Raw genomic sequence first — 17,568 nt, 5'->3', positions numbered from 1 at the left:
GTAATTCAATACACTGGATAAAAGTTGGAGCCTTCCATATCTTGGGAACCAGTTCAAAGAGACTAATTTATCTTCCTTTCATGTCATCATAAGATTTATGCTGTCCTGGGTTGCTCCTATCTTCAGCTGGCTGGAATACCAGAAGAATATTTTCCTAATGAGGGCACACCTCTGGAATTCATTTCCTTTGACAGTGTCATACAGCCCAAATTTTATAAGCATTAAGGAATAGTGCAAATATTTTAATTTGGAGAGACTTCAGTTTAATGCTGGGCTTTTATGTTAGTGGAGTAATGGCAATGCTGGCCGTTACGTTAAAAGCTTTGGGGATGGGTGGAAACTGATTTTGTAATTGATTGTTTTCATAAATGTTAGGCTTCATGACACTTGGTGATCACCATGGTATAAATTTCCAAATAAATTTAATTTTCATAGAGGAACAAATGCTTCCAAGAGAAGAACCCATATGCCACAAAGAACATGAAATCTAAAATGCTCGTCTTGAGGGAAATCTCTTGGTTTACTCAGCTTCACCACGATTAACTCTGAAAATAACTAACAGCTTTTGTGAACTTTTTGAGCTTTTGTCACACACAAGTGTGACACAGGCTTTTCACTCTTAAATGTTCATAAGTATTCGAAGGAGGAGTAAGAAGTACCTAAGAATGGTCCTGATATATGCCAGTGCATCAGTCACTACTGCAAAGTATCCAAAACAACTTTTGGGGGAAGAAAAAGTTGAGACACTGCTAATACTGGCCTTAATACCCAAAACTCCAGAGTTTAAGAATCTCATCTAGCAAATACTTTTCCTTTTACCCATTATTTAACTAACATATTTTCCTCTCTTCCTTCTCACTCTGAGTCTTTACAATTGATGTTCTCATTTAGGGAAGAATCTCTGCATCAAAAAACAAGCAAACAAAACAAAACAACCTGCTGAGTAATAATTATTTTTTCTTTCAAATTCCCTTTATTCAAAGATCCAACTTCTTGCTTCAAATCTCCATACGTATTTTCTAAATGAAAATAAATTCTCCAATCATCATATTTACTTGAGCTACAAGACATGGGAAGCACCCGAAATACATATTGTTTTTAGGAACTCTAAAACTCAAGTTAAATTGGTTTTGTTTCAAGAGATCTTTTTCAATCTATTTCCTGCTAAGGAATGTTACAGGAAGATGAATCACTACACATCCATTTCAGAAAGAAAATCCAATTATCTCAGCATCATGAGGAGGTGAAATGGATGAACTAACTGTTGAGTTGTTGACTTGTTAAAATTCAAGAGGTGAGATTTTTAAATTAATTGTGATTCCTCTTCCAGCTTAGAGTATTCCTCACAGTCCTAACTGGAGCGTAAAGATCCAACTGAGGAAGGCCCATTTTTGTCAGCCCAGAACCTGATGTCGGAGTCAACAAGGTTTAATTAAAATTAATCTACCTCTGGAAGAAAAATTGGTTTTGTGCACTGATTTGGTACATTAGAATCCAATGACCCTCTGAGGCTCTGGACTTTATTTGGCACTACAAAGAAAATCAGATGCTTTCTAGTTTAATCTCCTCTGCCACAGTGGAAGTTTTTTGTTTGTTTGTTTTACCGAGCATCGTGGAAGTCTATCATTTAAAGCTCAGCCAAAGATTTTCAGAAAGTCATTACAGAATAAAACAACCTGCAGCTAAAATGCAATGCTTTCTGTCAAGACGTTACCATAAGGACTGTTGGCCTTGCCGTTTTCCTTCTGCCAAAGAAAATGGGTTTCTGCACAAAGTTCATGGTTTATCTTATTGCAAACTGCATAATAAAAACTTATTTGGCAGATATACTACATCTGGGGACCCATTCAGGCATGTAGTATCGGCTGAGAAAACACTGAACCAGAAATTGGGAGAACTATCTGGAGCAACTTAAACCCGCTGTTATTCTCTGAACATGATACACTTCCCGAGGCCCCCAGTCCGTCCCCCAGGAGCCCAGTGCTGCAGGAACGGGCACTTCCTGGCGTCGCTTTCTGGAACGCCAGGGCATGGCTGCAGGGCACAAAGCTGCACGGTGCAGAGACGTCAGAGCAAGTTGTGAGTATTAAGTTGCACATACACAACCCACTGCATATCATACACATGTATTACCTTGGATTTTGTAACTCCACTTACAGTTAAAGATTACTGACCTCGGATAATCTGTATTTTCGTCTTAACGTGAAATGATATCGTACTGCACTAGTTTGCTGGTTTATTCCTTTAAACAGGGATAGATCCTTCTGGTTAGTAGACAACACAGAGGGGTTCAAAGGCACAAAATTAAGATTTCCCAGAGCCTGGGAGAGAAGCACTCGCATTGCTACAAATCTGGAAGGAGACTTATGAACGGCTGAAGCATTGTTGGAAATCGAGAGGTGAGCTAGAGCAAGGGGAATGAAAAACAAACGGATTAGAGAAGAAAGGGTCTGTCTTTAAGTGAAGGAATACCACAAGCGTATTTTTGAAAACACTTCTAATGTCTAGCCAGAGTTTGGTCAAGAACTCAGATCAGTGAAAAACAGACGATGGTGCACAAAAGAAAGAAAATTAGCTAATAATAACAAAAAAGACACTCCAGAGTGGACAAAGGGACAAATGCGGATTTGGCTTGAAGAAGAGGGAGAAAGAGAAAAAATAATTATGCCAAGGACAAGGCAGAAAACAAAACAGTACCTTTTAATAGCATAATATTTAATAATGAAAATATGGCCATCCTGGTCACATTATGTTACATTCACTTTTCATTTATTTTTTTCCTCAAATGTGACTTAATAAAATAAGTTTACATTTAGTAGAACTATTAATCTTGCCATTTGGTTGTCATTTATCTTTTACATTGCATTACAGAACTGATTGCTTTATTATTTGTGTCTTCCAGAGGCACAAAGGAAGAGCCAAGGAATTAGTGCCAGTAATACTTATTCATTCTCATTTTTTATTTTCAGCCCACATTGCCATGCTAAAAAGCAGGAACACAAAAGACCATTCACTGAATCGCCTCCTGTAGGTTCCAGAACCACTTTGCTGCCAGAGACTGCAAACTTCAGTTTGCAGAGTCCGTTATTAAATGTTAGCCCATTCACCCAGCTGCACTCCGCAGACGCCTCTTATTCACCTTTACACACCAATTTTTTAAATATGGAATTTAAACAAAATCTGTTATTTACACTGCAAGAGAAATTAGACTCCAAAGGAAAAAGCACAGCACAACTAAGGATTATGTACACACAATGAGCTCTAACATCCATGTTTCTGCAAGGTCAACAAAACAGCAATTTGAGGAGATATGCTCAACCCAGAAAGGTACTGGCCTCGTTCATTAAAAATAAAAATACTACTACCTTCATTTTTTTTCTGATATTACTTTCTTTTAGGGTCAATTTAGCTAAAACCAAAACTGCACTTAATTCCATAAATGTTAGCTGATGCTAGTGTTTAATACAAGTGTTCAATATTCTGATACAGCTGAGATCTCTGTTTATAAATTTAGATTATGAATGGTCTTTTGGCACAGTTAAAGATATAGCTGTGACATACAGAAGTGTAACACTGCAGTGGAAGGCCAAACTCCATTTCAAAGATACCAAGTATCAGCAGTGACTATCAAGACTTCTCTAAGCTCATTCTTCTAAGAGCGAGGAAAGTCAAATAATAAGTACTAGTTACACTGAAATGCAACAAATACACATAGTTGAGAAAAAAATCATGTAATCAATAGCAAAAGCAAAATATTATGTGTTTAATTAAAATACTCTGTAATGATTGAAAAGAAAAGCAGCAGTTTTAGACTGTGTATTAAGGTAGGCTAGTTCTGCTACAGTTAGGGCATTTTCCTCTTTCTTTTCTCTCTTCCCAAACAGACTGGCTTTAGCTGAGGGAAGGATACCAAATTTATCTACTATTGGTAAGAGGCCCATGAGGGTTTTTGCTACTCAGTACAGATTCTACAGCTAGAGGAAGAAGGCTAGCTTAAAAATAAATAAATAAAAATAAAATACTTTTTTTTTTTAATAAAGCGACATAAGAAACATTTTCAAACAACTCACTGGTTGTCCTGTTACTTTGCAGAAAAGAGGAGGGGAGGGGAAAAAAAGAGAGGAAGGTGAGAGAGAGAGAAGGAATTAAAGTCTCAAAAAACCACGCTGCAGTCATAGTGCTGCTGCACGTGCCCTGACTGTTGCATTAGCACCGAAACTATTTATGGTTTATGTGAGTGGGAGACCCACAAAACCAAGGTTAGGAGAGAAGCAGAACTGTACCGTTTTGCTTCTCGGATAACAGTTCTGCAAAGGTGATGGTGAGAGATGAAAAGCTCCCCCTCTGTTCCAGAAGACAGAAGAGCATGGAGATGCTATAACCCCTCGCAGCCTGCTAATAACAGGTAGGAGCTCAGCATGCCTGCTGTCGGTGGTCTGGGCTGCGAACTGACATCAGTACCACTCGGGAGCTTCTTACAGAGACTCTGCATGCAGCCATTAGAGATAGTACCAAACTCCGCACTCGTCCTCCTAAGTAGGTGTAGCTTAATCCCTTGTTGTGTCTAATTATTTCATTAACTAATACACTGAAGGATTTCTGACTTTTTTGGACCCAAGGTACTTCTTTTCAATAATTAAACACCGCATTTTCTCTGGCTCCCTTCCCATAAATTTCTATTGCTTCCTCTGCCCGGAGATGATATTAATTTCCCTTTTATGCTGTTCCAGATTTAGACAGTCAATAAAAGTAGCTTTGGTTTGTACCTGTAAACTGGAATAGCCATAAAATGGTGAACCACACCCCCGGACCTGTACGTAGAGGTATGAAATGATTAAAAGAGTAGGTCTGGCAAGAAGAAACTAACTCATTTCTTCTGAGTTACTATCTCAAGAAACACACGGAGCATACACTGAAATAGAAGAGTAGACAGCACAAGAAAAAAAAGCAGAACTCCTGAGACTAAAATTCTGAGATTGACATTGGTTTCACTTTACCACGCCAGGGGCTGGCTATCAAAGTGGGGAAAAATACTGAAACAGCAGCAGAACGACAAAAGATGAAACCTTATTTGGATGCAGTTCAAATCTCATAAAACTTAAATCTTTAATTAACATGTTCAAAATATTGTGGGGTACTTCTAATGCCCAAGTTTTGCATCGTGTTAGTCAGTGATAGTTCTTTGTATCCATCAATGGAAAGGAGTATTGTTTTAATTTCAAACTCACCTGAAAAATACTTGCACAAAGTGATTAGGTTTATTCATGAAGGCAAATCATATCGTTTTGCTTTCTCAACAATTGTGTATTTTTTCCACTGTGATGGCCAAAACCACATAAAATAATAAATTCATGTCAGTTAAATCATACATAAAAAATTCTAAAAACTTTAAAAACACAGTTGTCCTTAATGGATAATTCTGAATATGTGGAAATCTACACATAGCATTTTCACTCTAACTCTTGGATACCAACTCCCTTAGTTTAAACATTGTCTCTGTGCATATTTTTTCTATTTTTCACAGTCCTTAAATAGTTCAGCAGGAGGAAAAACATAGGTTAAAAAAGAAAAGTCTCTATTTCACTTGAGTTTGCTTTCAAATATGCTTGGTTTCCACAGCTCCAAGTGCAGACTGCACGCTTTTTTTAAGACACCTGAGCTCTCAACACAGGTACTCGGAAATAAAACAATCATAATCAGAGGCTGCACTACAGTGCTGTGTCATAAGTATGTAGGTTGCAGAAGAAAAACAGTGATAATCTTGGAAAATGGATGGTTTTCAGCCTGATGGAAAGAAATGACTGGATCTTTCATGTGACAGCATCGTGTTTTAAACTGCAATAACCTACTGTCAGTGGTGTTCTCAGCACCACCCGTTCGTAATTCAGTAATTAATGAAAAGCCATTTGTAAAAGATACAACACGAAACAGATGTACACACATTTCATTTATTTAATGCATGCTGCTCTTTGCTGTTTTTCAGCTAGCTTATGCCTGCTTTTTCCTCTCTCCTCCTGCTCCCCCTTATTTTGGTTTCTTTTTCCTCTCTGTTCACACCCTGACATCCCCAATTGCAGTCCCAAAAGACAGAGTCTATGCTGCCAGCTCATGTTGGCACTCCTTCCAAGAACGGAAGCAAAAGGACACAGTGGACCATTTCCATTCTGCTGCCATTGGAAAAAAACACCTCTGTATGTGGGAAATGCACGTATATATTCCATAAAAAATAGATGCAGAAAACCTGCATCTCCAGACCCCAATGAACCTCAATGATCTTGTCTGCAGTTCTTACCCAGAATAAAATGAATCCCCTGAACCTGCTGTAGTTAGTGGAAACTTCTACAAAATTGTATTTTTTTCTGAGAATAAAGAATAGGGAAGATAGAAAATGAACCCCCAAAACATGCGTGTATCTTTGAAAGAAGGGAAGAGGAGGGAAGAAGGATATATTTTATCTGTGCCTGCTGGCCTGGGAAATGGATACTGATGTTGTGCAACTCTGCAGCTGCTCACCCTCTCAATTTGTTGTTTTCTTTCTGTTTTTTTGTTTGTTTGTTTGTTCTGTGTGACTTAATCTCATATCCTTACAGTTCTGAAGGGGGTTCGGGCAGCTTTATTCATTAGTCTTGTTCCAAATCATGATCTCGCAGATCATGATCTTCACAGATACCAAGAACCAGCTCTCTTTTTTGATATGGCTCATCCTCTGACAGAAGCAAAAATAATGTCTACTAATTGTCTACTTGACTCATAAAACATGCAAACGAACTTTCTTGCAATATTTTTGTAATTTTTTGCGTTGAATCTCATGAAAAATATCCCTGAGAAGAGCTTATCTTTCAGTAACAGAATGCATAAAAACATATATTATAAAGTTAAAGTTAACAATTCCAGACTTTGGAAAGAATTTTGGATTCTATGAAGATGTATTGGGGGGAGGGAATTAAATCAATTAATCAATTCACATCTTAATCAATCACATCTGCCTGAACTACATAATATCATTGCAGGCAGGCATGAGATTAGAAATAGTTACACGATCATAACCTTGTGCTGGGAAGATGCATGGTTCATTTCCTACTTCAAGAGAGCAATTCCCAAAAAAGGATTGTGAATGGCCAGATATGTAGGAAAGAGTTTGTATACGAATCAACACACCTGGAATGTCACAAAAGATTTACAATTTAAACAATTAAAGTCAGATCTGGAAAATGACTAAAATGGCTTTAAAACCGATCCTACCAAGAGCAAGAAAAATAATTACCTTGCAGCTCAAACATGGGAACGTCACCTGCAGATCTAACAGTTCAGGCAAATAGAATGACACATGAAAAAGCTTTAGATCGGCATTAAGGTTCCCTGTTCCCCAGCTTTTATTAATAGGATGTTATACACATTTTAATAGGACATTATAAACATTTGCTTTGGCTTAGGCTGAGGAATGAAGAAATCAGCCATTTCACATGCTATAAAATGACTGAAAGAAGTCTATGCCTATTCAGACCATTTTGTTGCTAGAACTAAAACTAAACTTACTGAATAATGGGTAATGTAGATCTTGGCGACAATAAGAGTACGTGAGTGCTTTTTATCAAAATAAAACAAAGAGGGCCCTTTGTGTAATCCAGAATTAATGTGAAATTGGATCATACAAATCAAAGAACTGCAGTGCATACAGCCATAAATCCCCCATCTGTGCACAGCAGACCTCAGAACGGACCTTCTGAGTCTATGGATTACATAGAGTAATATTTTGCATTTCTTTGATTCACATCATTTGGCACTTTTCAAAGCGTCTAGTGTTATCCTACATCAGAATCCATACTCTGCTCGCAGGGTTAAGTCTATGAAAACCACTATGTACAGTTACTTCTTAACTGCCTTTAGCATAAAATCTCCGTGCAAAACAAATTATGGCATTGTCACCTGAGATGGCCAATTACTGAAAGCAAATTAACACTAGATCTTACGGTGTGCCTGCTGCCACTGCCTTCTCCACAGATTCACAACACAGAAAGCAGTAACAACACTGTAAGGCAGATTATAAATATTGGATATGGACAAGAAAAAAAAATTAATAATGGAAAACCGTTCTGCTGGTGGTAAGTACAACTTGCTGCTGAATCGTTTATGACTTCTCTTTTCCTCTGCAATATATCCAATGTAAGAAAAACATCCTTGGAGAAAGTGCAATCCGAAATCATCCCAGACTTCTTTAAGGCAACAAATTTCAGATCAATCAGAGGACCTACATTCAAGTACCTATGTGTCTGAGCAGTTTAGGATCTATCAATTGTAAATGGAGCTGTTGGGAAGGGAACGGAATGCCAGTCTAACACTTCAAACAATTACTATTATTTTAATAGAGAATAATACTAGTAAAGAAAACAGGACAAAAATATGACTACTACTACTCAGAAATGGTAAAACAAAAAACCAAAAACAAAAAAAAAAAAAGGAAGGAATGAGACAGCAATGGCACTGATGTCCTTGGGATTCACAGAATATGAGCAAGTGTCCTGGTTTTGGCTGGGGTAGAGTTTGTATTTTTCATAGTGGCTCATATCATGATATATTTTGGATTTGTGACCAGAACAGTGATAACACACCGATGTTTGAGTTATTGCTGAGCAGTGCTTGCACAGCACCAAGGACTTTTCTGCTTCTTACGGTGCCCTGGCAGTAAGGATGCTGGGGGTGCACAAGAAACTGAGACCGGACAGGCCAGGTGGCCAGGACAGGTGACTCCATCTGACCAAAGTGATATTCCATGCCATATGACATCATGTTTAGCAATAAAAGATGGGGAGAAGGAAAAAGGAAGGCAGAACATTTGGAGTCATGGCATTTATCTTCCCAAATTACCATTACGCATGATGGAGCCCTGCTTTTCTGGAAGTGGCTGAACATCTGCATGCTGATGGGAAGCAGTGAATGAATTCCTTATTTTGTTCTGCTTCCACATAGATGATCAAAAAATTTTCAAAAAAATGACATTCTACCTGTCTTTTCAGAAAAACTGAAGTGCATGGAGTCTTTTGGAGACTCTTAAAGAGATACATTTTTATCTTAAGTGGTTTATTGTTTTTAACTTTTGAAATCAATTTTGGTATCAAAACTAATGTGTTTGGAACAAAAAATAAAATAGAGACAATATAGTTTTCATTTTCTACTTAGTTCTATTATTTCCACCGTGCAAGGTACACAAAAAATATTTTAAATATTTCTCACTTCTTGGTCATTTCCCTATTATCATTTTGATCTGACACATTTTTCCCTTAGGTTTAGCTTATAGACAAATCGTTTAACATACTAGAGTAGCTCAATTTCTGCATTTAATTTAAGAATTAAAAAAAGCCTGTCATGATAATCTTTCATATAACGTATTTCTCTATTGGCTGGTTCTTTCAGTTACTGTTAAAAAGAATACACAACACGAAGCATTCAGGAACTAAGGATAGACCAGAAACCTTTAGGAAAAGTTGAACACAACTGCTTGATGACAACTGTAAGTTTCAAAGGGAAAAAAAAGTTTTCTTAACTTGATCAATAATAATAAGAAGAATATACATTGATTTATAAATACTAAAAAATATTTTAAATTATGGTAAATATTCTATGCATGACTTCATTAGAAAGATAATAATACATTATGTTCACTTTTTAAAAGCCACTGAATGCAGTAAAATTGTGAGCCTTCCCAGTATTGCTGCTGAGAACGGAGTTGGTATGACAGCGTATAGAGGCTGGAATTTAAGGCCCGTCTCCATCCCTGAATTTTAGGCTACTCTCTCCCAACAATGCCTATATTCCCCTCTAACAGCCCATTTGACCAAGCAGCCCTTGAAGACTGGGCATCAAGTAGGAATCCCTTTCATTACCTCCATTAAAGGAAGGACAGTTAACGTGAGGTACACCAGGCAAGACAATTATTCAGAAGACCCTCTAACCTTCAAGAACATGCAACATATAAATACACTCGAGGCATACTTGCATATGTTAATGAGGAAACACTAGTATTAGTATCCAAATAAAACAGAAAGAGGATAAACTCTGGAAGAGCAATCCGTTGAGCAATGTTGATAACGATTAGCCGAATGGTTCTGACTTCAGGCATGAAGTCCCCATTCTTCCTGTTGGTAAACATTAATTTATACCGTCCATGTTCATCATGTAACTCTGGTTAGAGTAAATACATATTACATATCTGAATGATATATTTGTATCTCCTTCTTTCCGTCTCTCTTTGTGCACACATATAATATAAAAAACTTTCATAGTAAATTTATTGCTAAGAACAAGAAAGCCTGTTGTTGTTTTTTTATCATCCCATTGTGTATGATTCCATCTCCAGGCAAAATTAAGTAAAACAAAAATAAAAAGAGAATCAGACTCTTTCTCATCATCTCTCCTGCTCCTTAGCATGAAGTTAAGCTGCCAGCTTTAGTACTGTATTTCTCGGATACCACTCAAATAACTGAGGAGCACTCAGAGCCACTAGGTACTGAACCCATCAGCTGAAATGAGAGCAAAAGGCAACAGGCAGAATAAGTGAAGCAAAAAGGGTCAGATTAATTACATTTAATTTGTTCCCAAATAAAACCAAAAACAGGAAATGAAATATGGTAGAATTCAAGAGGTGAGGAAGAGGGAAAATGATTTTAATTATATTAGCTGCAAAAGACGTTATAGCTGTGTAACTTGCTTCAAGTTTGAGGTATAAATATTGTTAAAAAGGTTATGGCTGGGCAGCAAGTGGAAGGTTGCCAGATTACGCTGCTCTGGCTGCCAAATACCAAGGCAGGTAAAGGCCTCTGGAGAGAGAGGACATCATTTCCATGGAAACACGTGAGCCAGCTGACTCTCTTCTTTCCCTTCCCAATATGTTTCAAGTTCTAGTCTGGTCTTGTTTAGAAGGAAATTCAATTTATTTAATGAAACAGTTTTTACTTTTGTGTTCCAGTAAAGTGCAGCCACAGAGGTTGAGAGCCTTCTGGTGACTTCTGGCATAATCACATCAAGAGAAAGGGATGGAAGCTGCATCTCCACCCTCTGGCCAAATGCAGGTCCTACTGCATTACCGTTGAAACAGCCACTCAACCAGTGCTGAGTCAAATCAGTGAAAAAAAAATAAAAATTCATTCTAATGACAAGAACTAGCAGCAAGAAACTGAGAAACCACGAAAATACTGAGATCACCACACAAAGATTTCATCATCACCCATTAACCTGCTTTTTTGAACCCTATTTTGGATTACAAAAATTCTGCCATGAAGTGAGCGGCCCCAAACTCACGTGTGTACAGCACATGACCATGGTCTGACCAAGTTGCAAGCACATGGACAAGCTTTGTCACACTGAGACTGTCATTTTCCATCAACTCTTTTTATGAGAAGGAGCAAAGAACACACATTGTCTATGACCATCTGAACACACTAAGAGGATCTTCAGCTGTTTCTCCTTAGGGTTGTTTCAAAAATCCCCAAATGGATTTTATAGGTTACAGAATAAAAATAAGATGAATCTCAAAAAGAAAAAAATACATTTGTACCATAAATTCAACAGATCTTTTCAGTATAAAAATTAAATACATTCTTACCTGTCTGATGTTGTGTCACTTGTTACTTGGTGCTTTACTCCTGAACCATTCTTAATTGATTCTTGTCTGGTGAGCCCTTGAGATCTACTTTTGTCCAAACCTTGCGTGGATATGTCACCTGGCGGACCTTGGTACTGCGAATGCTCCTGCAGCTTTGCCTTTTTCTCTTGAGGTGCTTCCTCGTTCCGCAGACCTCTGATACCTTCTTGGTCAGGCTGCTGTGGTGCGTTTGATCCACTGTTATAAAACCAGGCTCCGGATTTTGTGAGGATTTCTTGTTGTTTTCGGCACAAGTTACATACCCACATTACCTGTTCAGACATATTTAAACAGAAAAGTTGTTAGCTAGTAAATACTGTATACAAGTTTTCATCAAGCATACATCAACTGATTACTGACATTTCCAAACGTATAAATAATACTGTTCTAACTTTTCTATTACAATTACAATAGTTTATCTACAGCACAACAAAATATGTCTGTACAAACATGGCAGACTTTTTTTAATATATATAAATAAAAATATTTTTAATCTACCTTTGCTTCATGATTTACAATACAAGGGAAAGCCACAGACAGTAGACAAATATATGAAAAGCATCTACCAACTGGAATTCCAATGGCATCAAAAGTAAAAATCGAAAATAAAGACTAAAGGCTGAGGATGACAGAAAAGAGGAAGTGAAAAAAATGTAATTAAACATTTCTCTTATTTATTCATTAAACCATTTTCTTACTAAGTCAGAGTATGGAACTTTGGAACAAATCCTCTGCTTGTTTGCAACAAGTAACTTCAGAGCCAAAAGGCTCTGCTGTGGTCTGTATTTTATATTTACATGAAGAAGCTGACTTCAAGACGTGACTTGATTTTCAAACCTATTGTAAATTAAAGTCATTTTATAAATAAAGTAACACAGCACATATGGTGGGGAGTCTCTCCATTTCATAGCCAAGAATTAGCTTTCACTGTACGCTTGTTAAATGGTTAAAATTATTATAACTTCCCAGTTGTGAGATCCTGCACTTAGCAATGAGATTTTTAATATTCTAAAATGTGCTCATTTGCAAGGCTTTTGTGTCTGCTCACCTTAGTCACATGACAGTGCAGGAAACTGCCAATGCCAATTATTTGTAAATTAATTTCACATTCAATTCTTACATTACATTAAAATATATCAGGATGTAATGAATAAAATATAACAGGCAAGCTATTAATTCAATGGCATATTCAAATTGCTTATGATGTTATCTTAATTTTGATTGTATATAAAATTAATTTACTACAAGTTTAGTCCATCGCTCTATAATCTTTTTTAGCCTTAACTTGGTTCTTTATGTTCTTTATATACTTTTTGTCTTATTTCCCAGACAAAATGATATCACTTTGGAACTACATGTTCCTTCACTGTCTACACTCAGCCTCCGGTTCTAATCTAACACCAAGTTGCCTCTTTCAAATATTTACAGTACAGAACATTCAATGGCTAAAGTTAAAGCTCCTCGTTATTCTTTACATTGCTAGATGGTTGAATCACATTGGGAGTGTTTCCAAATCTGTAACCCACCTGGCTCTGTCCACCACAAAAGGTTTCAGAAGCTGCAAGCTGCATCTTACTTTTATTACCCAGTAAGTTATCTAATAGAAAATCTGGGCCGTGCCGTCTCGTTAAGTCTCACCAAAAGTGTTTTGGTGAAAGCTTCATACAGAAGGCTGCCGGTGTGCATAGCTCCTGCTCAAACTCTCCGACTGCCTCGTTCACAGACTGCCAGGCAGGGGTAGGAGGAGTAGGCCCTGCTCGCCGGTGGCAGTGTGCCCCATCCTGGCAAACATCCCTCCTCACTTTTTAGTGCTTCAGCTCTGAGAAGTCAAGTCAGCGGATTTCAACAAGGCGGAAGAAGCTATCCAAGCACTGACAGGGTTGAAAGGAGAGGCTCCCCGAGTAGCTGGCTGTCTGAAGTAGGCTAGATCTCCCCAGAAGAAAGGTCAATACCGCGTATGCTTCAGGTCTGGCCATCATTCAAATATAATGGCACAACAAGCCTGTTTTGCCTTTCCTGATAATTACATTAGGAAATAGACAAAAGCTCTGAAGTGGAGTTTCGACACAAAAGACAGAAGTATTTTTACCCTCCTTAGCCAGTAATGATTAAAAGCCTTTAGCATTTCTGCTTGTTCCGCACAGAGCTGAAAGAGACTTTCCATCTGTGTGTCAGTGTAACGAAAGGAGCAGGTTCAAAACGATTATTTAAGTATAAAAATATGTAAAATTTGAATCACTGCACAATAAAATCCCTGACAGCTTTTCGTATTATTTTCCTATATTGGTAGGTGTTGAAATGTCACAAAAACTCGGTATCACAGTCTAAACACTTGAGCAACTATCTCCTTGCCATCCATTTTCTCCCGGGACAATGCACTCCAGGACAAACAGTATTATCGTCCTGTACCCTACAAAATGATAGGTCTTCCTGAATGAACAGGATTTAGTATCTTCTCCTCCAAAAGCAGAATCACGAGAGCACTCCTGATCTAACCTCTTCCCCGTGACACACAAAAATTAGTGATCTGTTTCAATATAAATCTCAGCTGCTGCCAAGCTGGGTAGCTGACGATGTACATCAGAGCAGAGCAATGCAATTGTCAGGGCCACGAGACCTGGATGAAACAAGCAAGCAGTTTATGATGAAAGTTCGAACCAGCCCAGTCCCTGGGTAAAGATGCTATACCTATCTTTGCTGCAGTTATCTACAACGTCACCTGGTATTTTCATTTCCACCTACAGCCTGGCAGCTGTTTTTCACTGACTGTCAGTAACACATTACGGAGTATGGGCAACGTTACAGCCCAGGCCCTACTGAAGTCAAACTGGTTCCAGCTGTTTCCATCACGCAACGTTTCTTACAGACAACCCACGTAATTGGGTCAGACCTGCAGGAAAAAATATGGGCACTTATACTGAAAGCACCTCATGAAACAGAAGGAATAATTAAAAAAAAATTACTTAAGGTATTCCATGTTGGGGGAAAAAAAAAAAGTCAGACCATGGAAACACACATAGTTATGTATTTTGCAGATATTTTCTGCCTTTTTAAAGAGTGTTTCATAATACATATATCTAACACTTCTAAAGCTTATTTTACAATGTAGTCCGACATGCAGTCTTCCATAGTGTTGACCCAAGCAGTTATAATTTTAGCTTCAAGTAATGGCAAAGCCCATGGCAAGTGTTGCACAGGCACAGAAATTTACGTGCTGCCAATGTGCACCACCAAATTCAAGCCCTCCTCCACTACAGGGCGCAAATGACGTCTCCATCTTACCGTGTGTAGAAGCATTGCTGCAACGTACAAAATTCTGGTAATTTACAGCACAGACCCCTCAACTGAATGGCAGCCATGGGTGTAAGAGCACGGGGAGCAAGGTGGCATCCTCCAGGGCAGGACTTCTCCTCCTGCCACCACGCGCCTCTGGGGCAGCCACTCAGCAGCTCCCAGACCCCGTGGAGTGGCTCTCACCCTGCCAAGACCCCGACGGGATTTTGGGTGACTGGGACAGAAATACATCGGAGAGGGTAAGGGGAGACTCACAGAATCACAGAATTTTAGGGGCTGGAAGGGACCTCAAGAGATCATCGGGTCCAACCCCCCTGCCAAAGCAGACTGTCTGAGTGAATCTCATGCCTAATGCCTTTCGACATATCTGCAAAGAAGAACCACAAAAGCTTCCCCTCCACAGCAGTACCTACGAAAGGCCCTTCCCTTACATAAGAGATTTGCACGCCGGCGGGGGCACGCTGCCTCCTGCACCCACTTCTAAAACTCCTCACCACCACCCCGAGGAATTCAAAGTGTAAGGCACAAACACGCTTTGCACACAAACATCACTGTTGCAGTTTGGGGTCAATTCTCACCACTGGAGCACTGCCGATTTTAAAAGCAAAAGAAGGACAAAAATGTGCTTTTCAACAGCTCTAATCGTTAAGTAAATTTAGATTCTAAAGCGCGAGCGATGCTGATCCACATTTCAATACAAAAGCCTGAACCACCACCTAGTGCCTAGGCTAAGAATTGCTGAAGTCCTTTTCATTTCTCCTGCAAAGAGTGAAAAGAATCACACAAAATACATCTAGCCTGACATTTCGACATTAACTCTCATTTTAATTTAAGACAAATACCTTTTTTTTTAATACAATACTTTCTTTTTGAAAAGACATATTCCAAATTCAGATCAGACAGATTTACTCAAACCTTCCATCTGCTTGTAGTTCACTAAGATTAATGCTACACACAGAACAAACAAGTTCTAATTATTTTTGGATTTCTTCAGCACTTCTGACAAGACTATTCTACAGCATGCTCTAATTTCTTTAAACACTGCCCAAAAGCTTTCATTACACAACATTAGTACTATTTATTTATTCCATAAGCACACAAAACCAAACTCTGCAAAGCCTGCAATAGCTGAATAATCAGCCATTGCACAACTACATGTTGGACATAATTAATGCAAGAAAAACTACTCCTTTGTATTGTCCTAAATAAAAATATTACATATTTGTTCATCAGTTGAAATTCTTCATAACGTATTACACAGAGTAACTCATTAAAAGGGAAAAGAAATGTATGAGAAAATTATACCTCAATATATTTTAAACCAAAAATGTGTAATTTAACAAAAATGATACAGTATCACAGTCCTTTTAATAGTATCAGATAAATTATGGGAAATGACAGCTACCTCACAAAATGCTATTCCCCTATGTATTATTAAAGTATAGATGGCCCAACACTAACTTCTGAGAGCAAAATGGAAGTCTTCCTGCATTTAAGATTTTATTAAAAGACACAGTATATTTGATTACACATCAGCCTGAGTTTGATACTTTAGATACTACAATCCAATAAATATTTACCCTAAATCCTCATTAGCCTCCAGAACTCTAGTTCGAATTACAGGTCTGCAGAGGTCTAAAATCATACTGGAAGGGTAGTAAGACTTCCAGGGAAGAGTAAGGCTTGTTATTACGGTACTACCAGCTCCCTCAGCATTCATCTCCTTGCCAGAAGCAGGCAATATATTAGCATTATATTAACTGCTGTGCTTGCTGCTAGACAATTCCCAAAAAATTCACGTGGTTTAAAAATATGTATCTATTATTATGTGTACCATTTCTTAAACATTCTCAAAGGTAGCAAGAACATAGCATTGAAAGGAAGGGGAAGGAAAATGAAGAATAAGAAAACTCATTGCTTGAGCCCAGCATCAAGACAACTAATCACATTTACTGACATACTGAAGTTAGTTCCTTTTTTTCAGTCTGTCAGTCATACAGTCTGTCTGCAAATCAACTTGATTACAACAGGGAGGAAGTACAATGTCTGAAGCCACCCTATACCAAAGAAATGTTTTGAGGAAGAAATACTTCCACCTCTCCACTAGTCACTGCTTTGACTTGGAATAGACGCTGCTGAATCAGTCTTGGCACTGTGCAACATGAGCCAGCTTCCTCTGTACAGTCACTGAAGTTACAATTACACAGCAAACCCGTGTGTCTTTTGCTGATGCAGCCCTACCGTAAGCCCACTGATATCTTCCTTACCTCTAGTTCCCATTTCTGATGAGCTTTCCCTATTTTGCCTGTTTAATCAATGGTTGTCTTGATTCAGGGGCTGCAAGAACCCGTTGAACATTGTCTCCCCAAAAAATGTGATCAATCTACTCTTCTGGACATTGGTTTGTTTCCAAGTACATTACATCACCCATCTTTTCCCCAGTAAAATACCAACAGCACTTAATTCCACTATTAATTTTCCTGTTCAGAAGTAAAACTTTTTAGCACTCTTGGTAAAAAGAGTAGCTTGTTTCAAAGCTCTTTGAATTAAAATAGAAGACTTCTTGAAGTTAGCTAAAATATTAAATCCTATCTATTTGGTTCTGTACACTATCAAAAATGGATCATGTTTGCTCT

General features: G+C 38.1%; 1 protein-coding gene across 37 annotated transcripts in view; it reads right to left on the bottom strand.

The window, feature by feature from the left end:
• RIMS2 (regulating synaptic membrane exocytosis 2) overlaps positions 1 to 17,568 on the bottom strand; it is a 462,856-nt gene that overhangs the window by 330,427 nt on the left and 114,861 nt on the right. For all 37 annotated transcript variants that reach the window (XM_080580660.1, XM_080580642.1, XM_080580653.1 and 34 more), the window contains one exon: positions 11,600 to 11,910. In XM_080580660.1, coding sequence (XP_080436786.1) covers positions 11,600 to 11,910 — 311 coding nt within the window. The remainder of the gene's footprint in view (positions 1 to 11,599; positions 11,911 to 17,568) is intronic.

This window comes from Anser brachyrhynchus (genome assembly GCF_964034855.1).
Source record: "Anser brachyrhynchus genome assembly, chromosome: 2".
Classification (NCBI taxonomy): domain Eukaryota; kingdom Metazoa; phylum Chordata; class Aves; order Anseriformes; family Anatidae; genus Anser; species Anser brachyrhynchus.
This window is presented reverse-complemented; position numbering and strand designations above follow the sequence as displayed.